This window comes from Rhinopithecus bieti, unplaced genomic scaffold (assembly GCF_001698545.2).
Source record: "Rhinopithecus bieti isolate Rb0 unplaced genomic scaffold, ASM169854v2 scaffold_69980, whole genome shotgun sequence".
NCBI lineage: Eukaryota > Metazoa > Chordata > Mammalia > Primates > Cercopithecidae > Rhinopithecus > Rhinopithecus bieti.
In genome coordinates, this window is record NW_016826299.1 from 582 (window position 1) to 18,814 (window position 18,233).

The window sequence follows — 18,233 nt, forward strand, 5'->3', positions numbered from 1 at the left end:
ATGTTCTCTTGTCTGAAGTTGTAAGTTTCTAAGAAAACAAGGTAGCAATGAGAAATTGGACAATGTCTGGAACTTCTTCCTCAGCCCTTACTGTTGTCATTCTGCTAGGTATCAGTTGTAGTGATTGTACCCCAAGCCATAGTAACTTTCTTAAACTAGAGGCTCCTGAAAATATTTTGAAGAGTATTTTTCTAAAACTGTAAGCTGCAGTTGGGCAATAACAAACATTTTTATTTCCTACTGGATTGATTACAGTAGTCAACATTATTGATGTCTTCTAAGGGCTCTTTAACATGCTTATTTACTGAAATGTGTTTTGTAGCTTCGTCAGCAATTGAAGTGGTTGATATGTGAACTCTGCAGATTATATAACCTTCCTAAGCACCTGGATGTTGGGTAACAGTTATGATATGGTAGAAAAGGATACTGAGAGAATGGGGGCAGACCTACCTTAAATAGAGTGGGGAGGTGGCACTAAGCTAAAACTGCCAGGATGAAAAGAAGTCAGACATAAAGAGTGGGCAGAGGATATTATCAAGCCAAGACACTGAGTGTGTAACATCCCAGAGGCAGGAGAGAGAGGGATGTTTCTGAGGATCTGAGAGCTCCATGAACCAGCACAGGGGGTTGCAGGGTGTGGGGGTCATGGTATAATCTAAGAGAGGCCGTCAGAGGCTCGATCTTGCTGGCCTGGTAGGTCCTGATAAAGAATTTGGATTTTACTTTATTTGCAGTAGAAAGCTCGTAATAGTTTTACGCAGGGGAGTAAACATAATCTTAAGGATGTTTTAAGAAGCTTATGTTTGAGGCAAACATTTTATCCTTTGCTTTAACATTCGTTCTCTCTCCTTCTATAATTTTTTTTTCTGAACAGTTTGAATGTAAGTTACATACATCATAACTAAATACTTTGGCTTATTTTTACTAAGAATGGAAATCTCATATAACTTTAGAACAATTATCAACTTCATAAATTTACATGAACACAATACTTTTATCTGATATACCATCTGTATTCCAATTTTTTTAGTTTGTCTAACAGTGTTCTTTATAGCAATTTTACCCCTTCCAGAATCCAATCTGGGGTGAGGTATTGCATTTAATCATCATGACTTTAGTATCATTTAATCTGGAGCATTCCAGATTTTGTCTTTCATTATATAAACATTTTTGAAGAATACAGTTTCTCCCTCCACGATTAAAAACAAATGTTCCTCATTTTGTGTTTATGTGCTGTTCCCTTGTGATTAGATTGGGGTTATGTATTCTTGCTATAAATTCTATACAGGGATGTTATACCTTCTTTAGAATATCACATCTGGAGGTAAAGTCCACCTGCTCCTCATCGGTGATGTTCATTTTGATCACCTGATCAAGGTATTGCCTGATTTCTCTATTGTATAATTACTTTTTGTTTTCTCCCTTGCAACTGGTTAAAAGCCTGTGGGGGAACATTTTATGTCCATGCCAGTATCCTGCTGCTTTTCAGCACTATTCCCTAGGTTGAGCATGATTATTCTTGTCTGATCCAGTCTTTACTATGAAGGTGGCAAAGTGATGGTTTTCTAATTTCCCATTTGCCTCTGTGTTTGCCATTTAGTCCGTGGCATAGACTATAAACTGAGCTCTGGCTTCTCTCCCATTTTTTCTATTATTGTTTGGGCTCATGAGTTCCCATATTTTTTAATGGTTTACAATTCATTACTTAATTATTTCTGAAGTTCAGTTGGTTTGGCTGGTAGGATCCCTTTAAGCTGGTTCCTATGTCCTTGTATCATGTTCCCATCATTTTTGTGGAGAGTGCTTCCTTAATTTCCAGCAAAACAAGATGCTCTAGGCTTATCTTGAACCTATATGTCTGATATCATTTGGACAGTTGTCCCCTCCAAATCTCATGTTGAAATTTCATCCCCAGTATTGCAGGCAGGGCCTAGTGAGAGGTGTCTGGATCATGAGGACAGATCCCTCATGAACGGCTTGGTGCTGTCCTCATAGTAATGATTGAGTTCTCGCTCTTAGCACCTGTGAGAACTAATTGTTTAAAAGAGCCTGGCATCTCTGTCCCCTCTCTCTTGCTTCTGCTCTCTTGTCATGTGACCTTTGTACACGTGGGCTCCCTTTTGCCTTCTGCCATGAGTGGAAGATTCCTGAAACCCTCACCAGATGCAGATGCTGACACCATGCTTCTTGTACAGCCTGCAGAGGTGTGAGCCAAATATACCTCTTTTCTTTATAAATTATCCAGCCTCTAGTATTTCTTTGTAGCAACATAAATGGACTACAACAATGTCCCAGCTCTGAAATAGGCCTTTCTGCCAGGAGCCCTTTAATGGGGAAACGTATTAGAAATCGGGACCTTTATTTATTGGTTATCTCCTTGTAAATAACCAAATTCATTGTTTTCTAGTTTATTTTCTGTTTCTTTTTGTGTTGGTAAGCAGATATATGCTATGCATGTTTTCTATTTTCTCTTTTTTCTTATACACCATGTAACATACTACGTGTGTACACTTTTAAAAAAAAAATTTTTTTTTTGACAGAGTTTCACTCTGTTGCCAGGCTGGAGTGCGGTGGCGTGATCTCGGCTCACTCCAACCTCTGCCTCCCGGGTTCAAGCGATTCTCCTGCCTCAGTCTCCTGTGTAGCTGGAACTATAGGCGTGCACCACCACGCGCAGCTAGTTTTTGTATTTTTAGTAGAGACGGGGTTTCACCATGTTGGCCAGGATGGTCTTGATCTCTTGACCTTGTGATCTGCCTGCCTTGGCCTCTGAAAGTGCTGGGATTACTTGCGTGAGCCACCCTGCCGGACCTGAACAGTACTTTTTTGCTTCATAATATCTCTTGGAAATCATTCCATATCAGTTCAGAGATCCTCTTAGTTATTTATTTTTTTTTTTTTTGAGGCGGAGTCTCGGTCTGTTGCCCAGGCTGGAGTGCAGTGGCTGGATCTCAGCTCACTGCAAGCTCCGCCTCCCGGGTTCACGCCATTCTCCTGCCTCAGCCTCCCAAGTAGCTGGGACTACAGGCGCCCGCCACCTCGCCCGGCTAGTTTTGTATTTTAGTAGAGACGGGGTTTCACCGTGTTAGCCAGGGTGGTCTCGATCTCCTAACCTCGTGATCCGCCCGTCTCGGCCTCCCAAAGTGCTGGGATTACAGGCTTGAGCCACCGCGCCCGGCCAGTTATTTTTTTAACAACTACATAGTGCTCCATTTTGTTTGTGTACTATAGCTTATTGAACCAATCCCCTATGAGGTACTTTATAATTACAAATACTCTTACATTGAATTTGTGTGCATATGCATTTTTGCATTCTTGTATCTTCAGAATAAATTTCTAGAAGTGGGATTGCTGGGTTGAAAAAGAAATGTATATTTAGTGTTATTAGAACATTGTCATTGCTTTATTTTGCTGTCATTTTCTCGATTTTCAATTGAGAATTTATTTCCATTCTTTTGTTTTTAACAATATAGGAGTTAGAGTTACGAATTTTTTCTGATTACTGATCTATGTATTGCATAGATTTGTAGTATTTTCATTACCATTATTTTAAAGAAAGTCTGTACTTTCCTTTTCATTTCCCCTTTCAATAAAGATATGCTTAAGAGTTTTAAAATTTCCATGTGAAAAGGCTTTTATTATTGTTTTGTTTTAATTTCTAATTTTATTGCATTAGGGGCTGAGAGTGTTTTACCTAATATTTCTACTTTATGAAACCTACTGAGGTCTTTCTTGAGCCCTACTGTATGATTAATTTATATGAAGAATCCATACATTTATTTAAGAGGAAGATGCATCTTCCATTTTCAGGGTATAGTTTATATAGATAGTTAGATATTTATATATACATACTGATAATGTGAATATGTTCAAAATATCTACTTTTTAATTATATTGTTTGGATCTTTTACATCCTTACTTTTTTGTGTGTGCACTTGAATGTACTCAGAATGGTTTGTTATTTTCCTTTTTTTTTTTTTTGAGATGGAGTCTCACTCTTGTTGCCCCAACTGGAGTGCAATGGCACGATCTCAGCTCATCACAACCTCCACCTCCTAGGTTCAAGCAATTCTCCTGCCTCAGCCTCCCGAGTAGCTGGGATTACAGGCATGTGCCATCATGCCCAGCTAATTTTTTGTATTTTTAGTAGAGATGGTCAGGCTGGTGTCGAACCCCTGACCTCAGGTGATCTGCCCACCTCGGCCTCCCAAAGTGCTCGGATCACAGGCCTGAGCCCACGTGCCCAGCCTTGTTATTTCCCTTTTATTCGTGTGTTTCTCTTTCTCCTTTAGCTTCCTGTGGTTTTTTTCAAATTACAGGTGCATAGATATTCATAATTGCTATATTTTCATTGTGGAATGTGGCACTTAACATTACAAAATGTCCTTTTTTGTCTCATTTAATGCTTTTTTGCTTGAATAACTTTTTAGTATATGTCTCAAATATTGCATGGGACATATTTATATAAACATTATTTTTTGTTTATCTGAAGTTCAAATGTAAATAGGCACTGTATATTTTATCTGGCAATCCTAAATACAGAAAAGTCCTAGAAACAAGGACTGCTGCCAGGACCCACATTGTGTGATTTAAATTACAATTCCTATTAAAACTTACTGGGCTGGCTGGGCGCAGTGGCTCAAGCCTGTAATCCCAGCACTTTGGGAGGCCGAGACGGGTGGATCACGAGGTCGGTGGATCACGAGGTCAGTAGATCGAGACCATCCTGGCTAAAACGGTGAAACCCCGTCTCTACTAAAAAAATACAAAAAAAACTAGCCGGGCGATGTGGCGGGCGCCTGTAGTCCCAGGTACTCGGGAGGCTGAGGCAGGAGAATCGCGTAAACCCAGGAGGCGGAGCTTGCAGTGAGCTGAGATCCGGCCACTGCACTCCAGCCCGGGCTACAGAGTGAGACTCCGTCTCAAAAAAATACATAAATAAATAAATAAAATAAAAAAAAACTTACTGGGCCACCTTGGAGAAATGATAGATTCCTTGAAGATGAGCCTGGAACATTTTATCAAACTGAATGTCAAGGAAGCAATTAAATGTCTCAGAAGTCAACTTAAAGAAGCTTCTGCTCCACAAGAGTGCAGAACCATCTGTAAATCATGGCCACATTTTACCTTCCTCAGTCAACTGGGCATATAAAGCTTTTCATGAGGCCACAGAAGTTGTGGTCATCTGGGTGACTTGTTTATGCCAAAAACTTGTACATAATCTGTTTGAGACAGATCTGGCATATGCCTCTTTTATTTAATGATAGGATGCTGCTGTATATACCCAACCTTATGGCTTGATGGGTCAAATAACATTCAATTCATGGAGGGAAACTCGGGTAGGATGGTAATTTCCTGGTCCCTGATGAAGCATTCAATCTCTGCTATGGCCCAGTAGCAAACCAGAAGCTGCTTCTCAAAAGCAGAATAGTTATCTGCAGAGAATGACACACTTTTCTCCCCAGTCCAAAGGATTATGCTGTGATTCACCCATAAGGACCCAGTAAAAGTTCTATATAGGCCAGGCTTGGTGGCTCATGCCTATAATCCCAACACTTTGGGAGGCCAAGGTGGGAAGATCACTTGAGGCCAGGAATTCAAGACAAGCCTGGGCAACATAGCAAGACCCCATCACTACAAAAATTGTTTTAATTAGCTGGGCATGGTGGTATGCACCTGTAGTCCCAGCTACTCAGGAGGCTGAGGTGGGAGGGTTGCTTGAGCCCAGCAGGTCAAGGTTGCAGTGAGCCAAGATCTCACCACTGTACTCTAGGTTGGGTAACTCTTATCTTCCACAGACATTTCAAGCACCATCAGATCTGTTGTTCATGTGGCCCACATAGAAAAGTAGCTTGCATAGCAGCATTACCTGTTTCAGAATCTTCTTAGGTTCTCAGTCTTATTTAACACTGGCAGTCTTGAGTTACATAGTAATTGGTTTAGAAAAACATGTCCAAATGAGGTATATCTTGCCTCCAAAGAGGCCCAATTAGGCATTATGCCTTTTAGTAAAAAGAGAAATGACATCTCTAAATGTTCTGAACTACTTAATGCCTAGAAATTTCACTGAACAGCCCTCTGAATTTTTAATTTGGGGTTATGTTTCCTTCTCTATGACCTCCACGTGCCTTATCAAGGTGACTATAGTATTTGCTGTTTCCTGCTCATCGGGGAAAATCAGCATGCTATCATCAATGATAGGACACCTGCATGATATTCTATGGAATACAGCAGCATTCAAAGTCCTTGTGGACTAGATTATCACATAAAACTAAAGAGTTTATATTGTCTAGAGGTGATACCCTGTGAAGGTGTATTGCCAGCCTTGTCAGCTGAAATAAAAGGCACTTGATAGCTGCCCTTAACTAATAGGTATAAAGAAAGAAGTATTAGCCAGCTCAATAGGTACATATCAGGTGCTAGGGGTTATGCTGATTTACTCCACGAATGAAATCATATCTGGAAGAGCAGCTGCAACTGGAATCACCATCTAATTAAATTTATATTAATCTACTATAATTCTCTAACATCCATTTGTCTTCTACACAGGCTAAATGTAAATGGGATAGTAAGGTAAGGTAAATGGGATGTGATGAGAATCTCCTCCCCTGCATCTTTCAAGTTCTTGAGGGCAGCAGTAATCTGTACAATTCCTTCAGGAATGCAGTATTGCTTTTGATGTACTATTTGTGTATGTTGACAAAGTTCTAGTGGTTTCTGCTTGGCCTTTCCTACCAGAATAGTCTTGTCCCAGTGTCAGGGAAACATTGTAGGGATTCTGCCAGTTTGGAGTTTGTCTATTCAAACTCTGCATTCTGGAACTGAGAAAATAACCACAATGTGAGTTTGGAAACCCAATGGGCTCACTGGGTATTGTGTGATCCTAGCTAAAACCTGGAAATAACCCCAATTTTTCAATCAACAAATGAATAATCAAATTATGGTATATCCATACAATGGAATACTACTCAGAAAAAAAACAATATATACACACAAACATAGGTAAATATCAAAATTATTGTACCGAGTTAAAGTTGCTAAACAAAAGGAGGACATACTGTGTGGTTCCATTCGTAGAAAATCTAGAAAATGCAAACTAACCTATAGTGACAGGAAGCAGACTGGTGGTCGCCTAGGGATTGGGAGTGGAGGCCCAAGAGAGACAAATTCCAAAGGGTCCCAAGGAAATTCTGGAGTGGCTTAAGTGGGTCCATGACATTAGATCATGTGTTGGTCATGGCAGAATGGCAGAAGCAGAAACTCAATGGCAGTGGGTTGGGAAATGATGAATAATGAGGAGCCAGTGGGTCCTGTGTAACTGTATCCAGAGGCTTCCTGAGGAAGTAAGGAAGGAGACCACTACTACTCCTGCTGCCCTCCTCCCCCCACCTTGCCTAGTTCACAAGACAGGAGTAAACAGAGAAAGAAACAAAAGTAAGATAGCCAGACAACCTTGGCACCACCACCCGGCCCTAGGAGTTAAACAAAGTAATAATAATAACATCAACCCCTGGCCTAAACTGCTTGTGTTATCTGTAAATTCCAGACACTGTATGAAAAATGCATTGTAAAACTTTCTGTTCTGTTAGCTGATACATGTAGCCCCCAGTCACGTTTCCCACACTTGCTCAATTTATCACGACCCTTTCACGTGGACCCCTTAAAGTTGTAAGCCTTTAAAAATGCCAAGTATTTCTTTCTCAGGGAGCTCGGCTCTTTAGACGCAAGTCTGCCGATGTTCCCGGCCGAATAAAAAACCTCTTCCTTCTTTAATCCGGTGTCTGAAGAGTTTTGTCTGCGGTTCATCCTGCTACAGAAGGACTAAGAAAGATACAGTGATACTGGTTAGCAACATACTTTATGGAATCTCCTCCCAGGTGCTGTTTGGGATTCCACTTAGCTTAATCCAATGAGCTTGTCCCCCTCCGCTCCTTCTCCTGCACTGATTCTGCTCCTAGAGTGGAATTTACCTGCCTTTCCTCCTTGCTAACATCTCCCAACCTTTATTTTCCAGAGCGATTTCTCCCTTTCTCAAACCACACCAATCCAAGCTAAGCTCTCCCATTTTAGGACTCTTAGGGCATTATTACCTATATTACATTATATGACATGCTCGATTAAATTCTGCCAAAGTTGAAAAATACCATAGTGTTAAGTGCGTAGAAACTGGCGTCAGACTGAGTTTGATTCCACCTTTGTCATGTAGTGTCTGTGTGACTTTAGTCAAGTAACACAGTCTCTCTGTGTTTCAGTTTCTCCAGCCAAAAGTGGATATAACAGTATCTCTTGTTACGAGGATGAAAGGAGTTACTACTATTACAGAGTTTAGAACAGTGTTTGTCACATCCTAAGCCCTAAGAATAGGGATAAAAATCAATTTGTGTTCCTGCTCCAGGAAGTTTCACGCTCATGGTTAGGAGGGATACAAAGATATATGTGGCATTTGCCCTAGACTCAAAGAGCTAGCAATTTCGTGCTGGTCAGATTTAGATTTCATAGAGATTTTCTGTATGCCCTGGTCCAGCGGCCTCTGTACTTGGACAGCTTTGGCATGAAAGGCCAGAAAGTCCATTTATAATTGCCACTTTTTAGAACCTGTTTGCAAGGCGAAAGAATGGTGGCTGCCAGAATTCAAGAGAAGGAAAGGGTGAAGCCTTTTTGGAGAACGCAGATGATGGCCTTTTTGCAAGGTTTTGGAAAATTTTCGTTTCAACGGACTAAAAGCTACTGCCAGTAACCACTAGACAGGCCTGGAAAGGCAGGGGAGGCCCTTCAGACCCCGTTTCCCCACTGTCCCTAACCCTACGGTGGGCCCGGCCTCAGGCCGCCCCGCCCCGCCCCGCCCCTGCAGGGTATCTGACCTAGGCCCTGCCCCTCCCAGCCCAGCGCCCCGCCCAGCTCCCGCCCCTGCAATGTGTAGGCGTCAGCTCCCGCCGCGCCCTATCGCCCCTCCTCTTCCCGGGCTCCCTGTCTTCTGCCCTGCGCTGAGTGTCCGCATCGCCCTCGCTGCAGCCGTGGGCACCCCGCTCGGCGTGGGTGCCTGAGGGAGGCCGCAATGTCGGCCGAGACCCCGGCGGCGGAGGCCGTGGCGTCGCGCCTGGAGCGGCAGGAGGAGGACATCCGCTGGCTGTGGGCGGAGGTCCAGCGCCTGAGGGACGAGCAGCTGAACGCGCCCTACAGCTGCCAGGCGGAGGGGCCGTGCCTCACGCGGGAGGTGGCGCAGCTCCGGGCCGAGAACCGCGACCTGCGCCACCGCCTGTGCCGCCTGCGGCTGTGCCTCGCTGAGGAGCTGAGCCGCCAGGCCACGCTGGGGAGCGCGGAGCTGGCGGGGGCGCAGGAGGCCGGCGCACAGGTAACCTGGCGGTGGGGACTCAGGGGAGGACGCGGGCGGGGCGGGCCGAGATGGTGCGCGCCGAGCGGTTTTCAACTCCGGGGACAGGTGCGGGGGCGCCCCAGCGTAGAGCCAGCCCAGTGCCTTGCGGGTGGCCCGCCCTGTCCTGCTGTGTGCTCCCGTGTGGTGGCCTGGGGAGCCGCTGGATTTCCAGCGTCGCCAGACTTACCAAACACTGTTGATTTCTCAATTCGTCCATTAAAGAGCCTGCCACACATCTTTTTCAGGGGCAGAAATAGTGTTTTCATTTGTTTGAAAAAATGCTGAAGTGTTTAAAACTCGTTATTCTTTCCTTGGGCAGAAAGACTAAGAGCTGCGTATGTAAACTCTTTCATTCTCTCTGGTTCTTTTTTGTTGTTGTTGTTGTTGGTTTTTTTTTTGGACGAGAAGTTTTAGCTTTTTGTGCCCTTGTTTTGGTGGTTTATCTTGAGAGGATAACTATATTTAGCATTTTTATTTAATACAGTATTTTATGATTTTAGAAAGGATAAATTATCTTATTTTAACATCATAAACTTTCTGAGTCCTGAAGCTTCTCAGGCTGTGAGATGTTCTGCAGTCCTTTTGGAGGAACAGCTGTGGTGAACTAGCAACATCTTCATGAAATAGTGCATTTGATGTGGCAGGCAGCAACCACACATTTTCCAGCCACATTATTTGTTTAAAGTTCAAGACAAAAAGTTTTCAAGGGCAAAATATATTAAATGTGCTTAGCAACAGTGTGACAGGAAGGACTGAACCCTGGAGGATGACTTGCCCACTGAGAGTTGTAGGTGGTAGTCAGGAGAGCCCTAAACACGGGGCACTTGCAGCCTGCTGGCATGACTCTCTTCTTAAGATATGTTGCTTTTTTTTGCCATTGATGTGAGTCATTTATAATTTATCTTTCAGTGTCCTTCTAGTCAAAGCCAAGACGAGGACATGAAAAACAAGAAAATGAAGGAAAGTGAGCCTGACAGTGAGGTAGTTGTTGCTATGGAAACAATATAAAATACTACCTGTAATTTTAAATATGTGTATATAGTTAATCATCTAGGATTTCTAATTTAAAAATTACTGATTAAATTATTATTTGGGTCACATTAGTGTATTTAAAATTTTTCAAACTGTAAATATGAGATGTCTTGAGAAATGAGCTGCCCATATTTAATAAACATATGTATTTAATCTATTTAAGTTGTGCTAGCAGTTTGTTGTTTGTTAGTTTTTGGTTTTGTTTTAGGCGGAAGTTTGCTTTTGTTGCCCAAGCTAGGGTGCAATGGCATGATCTTGGTCACTGCAACCTCTGCCTCCTGGGTTCAAGCCATTCTTCTGCCTCAGCGTCCTGAGTAGCTGGGACTACAGGTGCATGCCACCAAGCCTGGCTAATTTTGTTTATTTATTTATTTTTTTTAGTAGAGATGAGGTTTCACTGTGTTAGCCAGGAGGATCTCCATCTCCTGACCTCGTGATCTGCCTGCCCCGGCCTCCCAAAGTGCTGGGATTACAGGCGTGAGCCACCACGCCCAGCCTTTTTATTTGTTTGTATTCAGGAAATTAGCTACTTTGCTTTTGTATATAAAGCATTAAAACAACCAGTAAGTATTTAGCATCAACATTTGGTAGGAGTGAAGGAGGAATATCTGGGCCCAAATAAATTAGTCTGGTTGAGGAATTCAGGCAGACTGAGGACAAACAACTAGAGAACAGAGTACAGTGGTGTACAGGTAAGTGCTGTAATGTGTGACTGTGTACCCATTCTGTAAACAGTAGAAAAGGGAGGTGCTGTGTGGCTGGGCATAGTGGCTCATGCCCGTAATCCCAACACTTTGGGAGGCCAAGGCGGGCAGATCACAAAGTCAAGAGATCAAGACCATCCCGGTCAACATGGTGAAACCCCATCTCTACTAAAAATACAAAAAATTAGCTGGGCGTGGTGGCGGGCGCCTGTAGTCCCAGCTACTCTCAGGAGGCTGAGGCAGGAGAATCGTTTGAACCCGGGAGGAGGAGGTTGCAGTGAGCTGAGATTGTGCGACTGCACTTCAGCCTGGTGACAGGGCAAGACTCCGTCTCAAAAAAAAAAGCCGGCGGGGGGGGGGGGTGCCAGTGGGTAACATAGGTGGAGGAGGCGGGCTTTGAGGTGGACCTTTAGAGCTAAGGAGAAATTAGATAGGCAGAGAGGAGTTTTTTGGATTTGGGAAGTACACATGCTCTTAGCCTTACAGTGGGGTTATGTCCCAATAAAACCAATGTGAATTTAAAATGTATTTAATACACATAAGCTAGTGATCATCATAGCTTAGCCTAGCCTACATTAAAAGTGCTCAGAACACTTACATTAGCTTACAGTTGGGCAAAATCCTCTAACACAAAGCCTGTTTTATCATGAAGTGTTGAATATCTCGTGTGATTTACTGAATACTGTAGTGAGTAAAAAACAGAAGGGTTGTATGGAATACTCAAAGTGCAGTTTCTACTGAATGCATATCACTTTCACAACATCATTAAACTTGAAAAATTGTGGCTGGGTATGGTGACTCACGCCTGTAATCGCAGCAATTTGGGAGGCCAAAAATCATTTGAGGTCAGGAGTTCGAGACCAGCCTGGCCAACATGGCGAAACCCCATCTACTACAAATACAAAAATTAGTCTGGCAGGGTGGCACTTGCCTGTAATCCCAGCTACTCGGGAGGCTGAGGCAGGAAAATCTCTTGAACCTGGGAGGCAGAGGCTGCAGTGAGCTGAGTTCACGCCCCTGCACTCCAGCCTGGATGACAAAGCAAGACTGTCTCAAAACAACAACAACAACAACAACCAACCAACCAAAAAGCAACAACAACAACAAAAATTGTAATTCAAACCGTGGTACATTGGGAGCATCTGTAGAGCTGAGAAGGCAGTGAGGGGGTGAAGCTGATTCAGAGCTGAGCAGCTAGAAAACAGTAGGCTGTATATATTAATCTCATTATAATTTCAGGTGAAACAACCAATTTTCATAAAAGAAAGATTGAAGCTTTTTGAAATACTGAAGAAAGACCATCAGCTCTTACTTTCCATTTATGGAAAAAAAGAGGATACAAGCAATATCATCACAGTGAGAGTGGCTGATGGGCAAACAGTGCAAGGGGAAGTCTGGAAAACAACGCCTTACCAAGTGGCTGCTGAAATTAGGTAAACCATAGTGTGGAAAAGATATTCAATATTCGGTAATTACACTGGAGCCTGGTGAAAATGTTTTCTTAGGGACCACTAATATATTACTCTGTTCTCACGCTGCTAAAAGGACATATCCAAGACTGGGTTATTTATAAAGGAAGAAGGTTTAATTGACTCACAGATCCACAGGGCTGGGGAGGCTTCAGGAAACTTACAATCATGGCAGAAGGGGAAGCAAGCATGTCCTTCTTCACATGGCGGCAGCAAGGAGAAGTGCAGAGCAAAGTGGGGGGAAAACCCCTTATAAAACCATCAGATCTCATGAGAACGCAGTCACCACCAAAGAACAGCATGGAGGTAATAGCCCCTATGATTCAATTACCTCCCACTGGGTCCCTTCCACAAAACATGGGGATTATGGAAACTACAGTTCAAGATGAGGTTTGGATGGGCACACAGCCAAACCATATCAGCTAATTTTTTTTTCTTATTCAGTTGCATAAATTAAATGTATTTAATTTTTTTTCTCTGGCTTCTCCAAGGGCCATGTAAATAAGTAGTTGAACATCAGAACACAATCATTTCCTGTTCTCATAAAAATATATAGGAGAGAAAAAAATCTGTCTTGACAGGCCATTTTACACTGACTTTATTCATCAATCAAGTAACTTCCGTGAGTTTTTACAGGTCTTTTAATTATAGATTGAAGATATATGTGTTAGAGCTGTTATCAGTCTTGGAAAAGTGCATTGACCTTTCTAGGAATTAGATACATTAGTGAAGTTATATTGTTTTGACTAATGCTAATTCCTAGCATTAGAAGCTATTATATAAATGCAATTATATAGCTTCTATACAGTTGTATTTAATGCCATGTAAATAAAAGTTTATCATTTAAAAAACAAACTGTTTCAACAATTGAAATTCTCAGATTTTCTTTGAAAACTATGGCTAAGACTATGTTTCTGATTCATCCTGTTATATTGTTAAATGCTCTCTCAACCTGTTTTCATGTTTTCTAAGGGGAATGATGTGCTAGGAGAAAACAGGTTGTGAAGCAAGAATAAGTTTGTTTTCTCATGGAGAGTCAGATTGCATGTTAAATGTGTTGGGTCAGTATTTCTCAAAGTGTAGTCCCCAGACCAGCAGCAAAGGCATCACCTGGAAATTTGTTAGACAAGCAAATTTGGGGGTCCCACTTCAAACACCCTGAATTGATCAGCTATCTGTGTTTGTATGAGCCCTCCAGGGGCTTCTGATGCAAACTAACCATCTAGAAGTGACCAGTCCAGCCTAGTGAACATTTCTGGCCCATGCAGTTATTTATGGACCCAGCTTCCTTCCATCTTGTTAATCTGCTGTCCCCTAGGTAGGATTTGTTTGTGTCTAGCGGTGGAAGGTGGGTGCTTGCATGGGCCTGCCTGCAGTCAGGAGGAAGAGAAGCTGCAGAACAATGATGCTTTGAGGCCAAGACCCCACAGGGGCTGGCTTCACTTTTCACTCACATCCTGTTAGCTCTCATTTAGTCACATGGCCATGCCTAGCTGTAAGAGAGAATGGGAATATAGCTCCACTGGCCACCCAGACACATGTCCAGCTAAAGCATTCATACCATGGAAGAGAGGAATGGTTTATGGAACAACAGGGAGTCTGCCACAGTCTGCCCCTCTGATATCCAGATATCTCTAGGTATCCTTCTTTCAACATCTGACACACTCACTCCCCGAGTGAGACAACTCTTTTGTTCCATAGCTCAAAGCCTGGGATTTCTGAGTGATGTACAGAACACCCCCCATCAGGCTGACCACTTGCATTCTAGTAACAAATAAACTAACAGACAAGTCTGCTCACACCACACGTGTATGCAGTACACAGAAGACAATCACAAAGTGTGTGCTTAGAAAAAAGAAAGAGAAGAAATATAGCAGGGACTGGTACAGAGAAGTCATCAGATTCTGCTGGAAGCCATTGTGAGGCCCCACAGCCTGGCAGCGGTTAGTGCTTGTGTCAGCCCACCTATTCATCCTTTGTTCTCTGGAAGCAGCTGTCTTGTCCATGATCCCCCATGGGCCCTGATTTTGCACTTTGGAAAGTTCAGAGTTGTCCATTACCCTCATTTATCACATCTGAAGTGCACGCCAGTTTGTCCTCTTGGGGTCTGTGCATTTTGCACAGCTCAGTTCTGTGGTGTACACTTGGGGCCTGAGGGTTCCTTTAAGGATCACATAGTTACAGATATTTGTAAGCTGGGCTTATAATTCGTTTGACAATATAATTTCCATCATCAGTTAGCCATAGTAGGCTTCTGGTCTGTTTGTAGCTAATCCGTTCCACATGAAAGTAATCTCACTTAAAGAATCTTCTAGATAGACTTCTCACCCTGTTGTTTCATGGCTTTTTAATTTGGCTGACTCCTATTTCCTCATTTAATGGACTGAGAGCATATGAAGCAAAAGACTTGTGGGAGGGAGGCAGTCTTGCTCTCTAATCCTTGCAGTTCCACTGGCCTCTATTGTCTGGATTTATGTGTGGCCTTTGAGAAGGGCTATCAGTGCCTGTCCCTCCTGCTGTTTGGGAAGGAAGATTGTCTTTCCAATCTTGCATAGCTCCATGTTTCTGAACTTTTAGTCAGTTGAATTACAGGACACAGGCAGAGGGAGCCTCCCTATCCCTTCCATCTCTGCTAGCAAACTAGATTATTTTCATCTGAGATAACGCATTCTTGTAGCTTCTTGCTGAAAGCAACAAGAGTTACCCAGGGTATACCAACACTGTCCCCTCCCCCCCGTGCCCCGCCCCTTTTTCCATCTCGGCTCACCACAACCTCCACTCTCTGGTTTCAAGGGATTCTCCTGCCTCAGCCTCCCAAGTAGCCGAGATTACAGGCATGCGCCACCACACCCAGCTAATTTTGTATTTTTAATAGACACGCAGTTTCTCCATGTTGGTCAGGCTGGTCTCGAACTCCCAACCTCAGGTGATCTGCCCACCTCGGCCTCCCAAAGTGCTGGGATTACAGATGTGAGCCACCGCACCTGGCCTTACTCTTCCCTTTTATATCTGCTTTCTTGTGTGCTACAAGCACTGTAACACATGGTTTGCCTGCAAGTTTTATCAAATGTTTTGTTATACTATCACAAAGGTTACTGGCTCTCCATATGTTAGAGTCTGTTTCCTTGTTACTCACTGCCAGTCTGCTAAGCCAGTGCCACATGTTTTGGATTTTTACTTCCAGGTCCTTATTTCTGTATTACTTAAGACATATACTAAGCTGCTACAACAAAGACATCACAAAAAACTCAGTCGCTTGAATATGGCCAAAGTCTGTTTTTCATATAGCAGTCTAGACGTGGATGGCCAGGTTGACTGGGTGACATATCTCCATACAGTCATTTGGGGACCCAGATTTCTCCCATCATGCTGATCTGTCTGGTACAACGTTGCCCTTGTCTACATGGTCCAGAAAGAACAGCACATGGGTTCCCATCTACAGAAGGTGGAGAGAGGATAGAGAAGTGCCCTCCACTGTTTTAATGATGAGACACGAAAGTGTTACACATGACTTCTCCTTCTGTCCATTGGCTCCAAATCTGGCCACATCTAGCTGCAAGGAAGGCTGGAAAACTCCATCTGTAGAGGAAGGGCAGAATGGCTTTGCGGAACATGTAGCCATCTGTGACAGTCAGTAAAAATGAAAAGAAAGTTCTACTTGATTAATAATATCTAACATTTATTAAGTTATTGTTATCATATGTACACGTTACGTAATCCTGAGTATAAGTGAATGAGGAACGTCCTGTAATCCCCATTTTGTAGATAAGAACACTGAGGCCTAAAAAGCTGAGTAAATTGTCCAATATTTAAACCCAGTTTGGCCTTTCACCTGTGTGCTCCTAACCACAATGCTATACTGCTGCTCAAGTTAATCACAGAAATGTAAATTAAAAGATTACATTGTAGGCTGGGCACGGTGGCTCACACCTATAACCCCACCACTTTGAGAGGTGAAAGTGGGCGGATCACTTGGGTCAGGAATGAGACCAGCCTGGCCAACAGGGTGAAACCCTGTCTCTACTACAAATACAAAAAGTAGCCAGACATGGTGGCATGTGCCTGTAATCCCAGCTACTCGGGAGGTAGAGTCAAGAGAATCACTTGAACCCGAAAGGCAGAGGTTGCAGTGACCCGACATTGCACCATTGCTCTCCAGCCTGGGCAACAGAGTGAGACAATGTCTCAAAAAAAAAAAATAATAATTGTAGAGTTGATATAATTTAATAGTACCTAACATTATGAGAACTCAGAGACAAGATACTCTTGTAACTCTGCTAGTAGGAAAATTTTGCAGTATATTCTGACAGAAGTCACTGAAAATGCATTTCCCTTGACTAGCAGTTCTACCTCCAGAATTTTTCCTGAGAAAATAATTGAGTAAGATATATGTTCAAGAATGTTCATTGCAGCATTATTTTTCATTATTACTCGTCCCCAAAATACCCATAAAATAATTAAAATGCCTAGCAAATATTGGTTCCTCTGTGACTATTAAATATCATGTTTTAGAAGTCTGTCTCCTGTTAGGGAAAATGCTGTGATTTATTGTTAAGTTTAAGAAGTAGGTTATAAAATAACATAATGTGGAAAGATATAAACAAAATATCAATGGTAGTTTCTTGGTGGTGGAATTATAGGTGACTGTGTGTGTGTGTGTGTGTGTGTGTGTGTGTTTGTGTTTCTATGCTTTCCAGGTTTCCTTTCTTAACTTGTAATTTTGTCGACAATTTTCAAACAATAAATTTATTTAAAAGATACACAAAAAAAGAGAAAGAAAGAGATCAACACCTTACTAGAAGACCATCCTGGCCAATGTGGTGAAACCCCATCTCTACTAAAAATACAAAAGTTAGCTGAGCATGGTGGCGTGTGCCTATAGTCCCAGCTACCAGGAGGCTGAGGCAGGAGAATCGCTTGAACCCAGGAGGCAGGGGTTGCAGTGAGCTGAGATCGCACCACTGCACTCCAGCCTGGAGACAACGTGAGACTCCATCTCAAAAAAAAAAAAAAAAAAGAAAAGAAAATAAGCGAAGGAATCGGATAGTTCATAAAAGTAAAAATAGCTTGTAAACATGAACCAAAATTAATAATTAAATCAAAACAACAAGTTTCAATGTCACATAGACAAAGATTTTTAAAAATTGGGGTACATGGAAGTGATGCGTTCAAATGACATCAGAAATCTTTCAAAGGTACATCACCTTTGATCTAGTAATTCCAATTCTGTGGACGTATTCCCAGAAAACAGTCACAGAAGTCGCAAGATGCCTGTGTACAGATGTCTGTGTGGTATACTCTATGAGAGCAAAACTTAGGCGACCTCAGTGTGCAGCAGTGGAGGCTTCATTAATAAATACAATACTTCCAGACTGGGAAGTATTTGGAAGGTTATCTGAGGCATGAGAGAGAAAACACAAGCTATACAATTATGTTGGCAACTGCTTTTAAAGACAGCACATATGTGTGGGTGGGTGGATGGAGGTAGAAAAACCACTGGATGGAAATGTACCAAAATGTTGTAAGTAGTGATTTATGATATTTATGTGTGATTTTATTTTATCCTATGTGCTTTCTCAGTTTTCCAATTTTTTAAAACAGTGAATGTGTATTACTTTTCTACATAAAATAAATTTTTTTTTTTTTTTTTTTTTT

At 42.4% G+C, this 18,233-nt stretch overlaps 1 protein-coding gene across 3 annotated transcripts in view; it reads left to right on the plus strand.

Moving 5' to 3' along the window:
• Positions 1-8,890: 8,890 nt before the first annotated feature.
• TARS3 (threonyl-tRNA synthetase 3) overlaps positions 8,891-18,233 on the plus strand; it is a 78,334-nt gene continuing 68,991 nt past the window's right edge. For all 3 annotated transcript variants that reach the window (XR_001883645.1, XM_017863391.1, XM_017863392.1), the window contains exons 1-2: positions 8,891-9,352; positions 12,349-12,542. Coding sequence is in view for 2 of the 3 variants with exons in the window: in XM_017863391.1 (XP_017718880.1) it covers positions 9,056-9,352; positions 12,349-12,542 (491 nt within the window). In the remaining variant the exon portion in view is untranslated. The remainder of the gene's footprint in view (positions 9,353-12,348; positions 12,543-18,233) is intronic.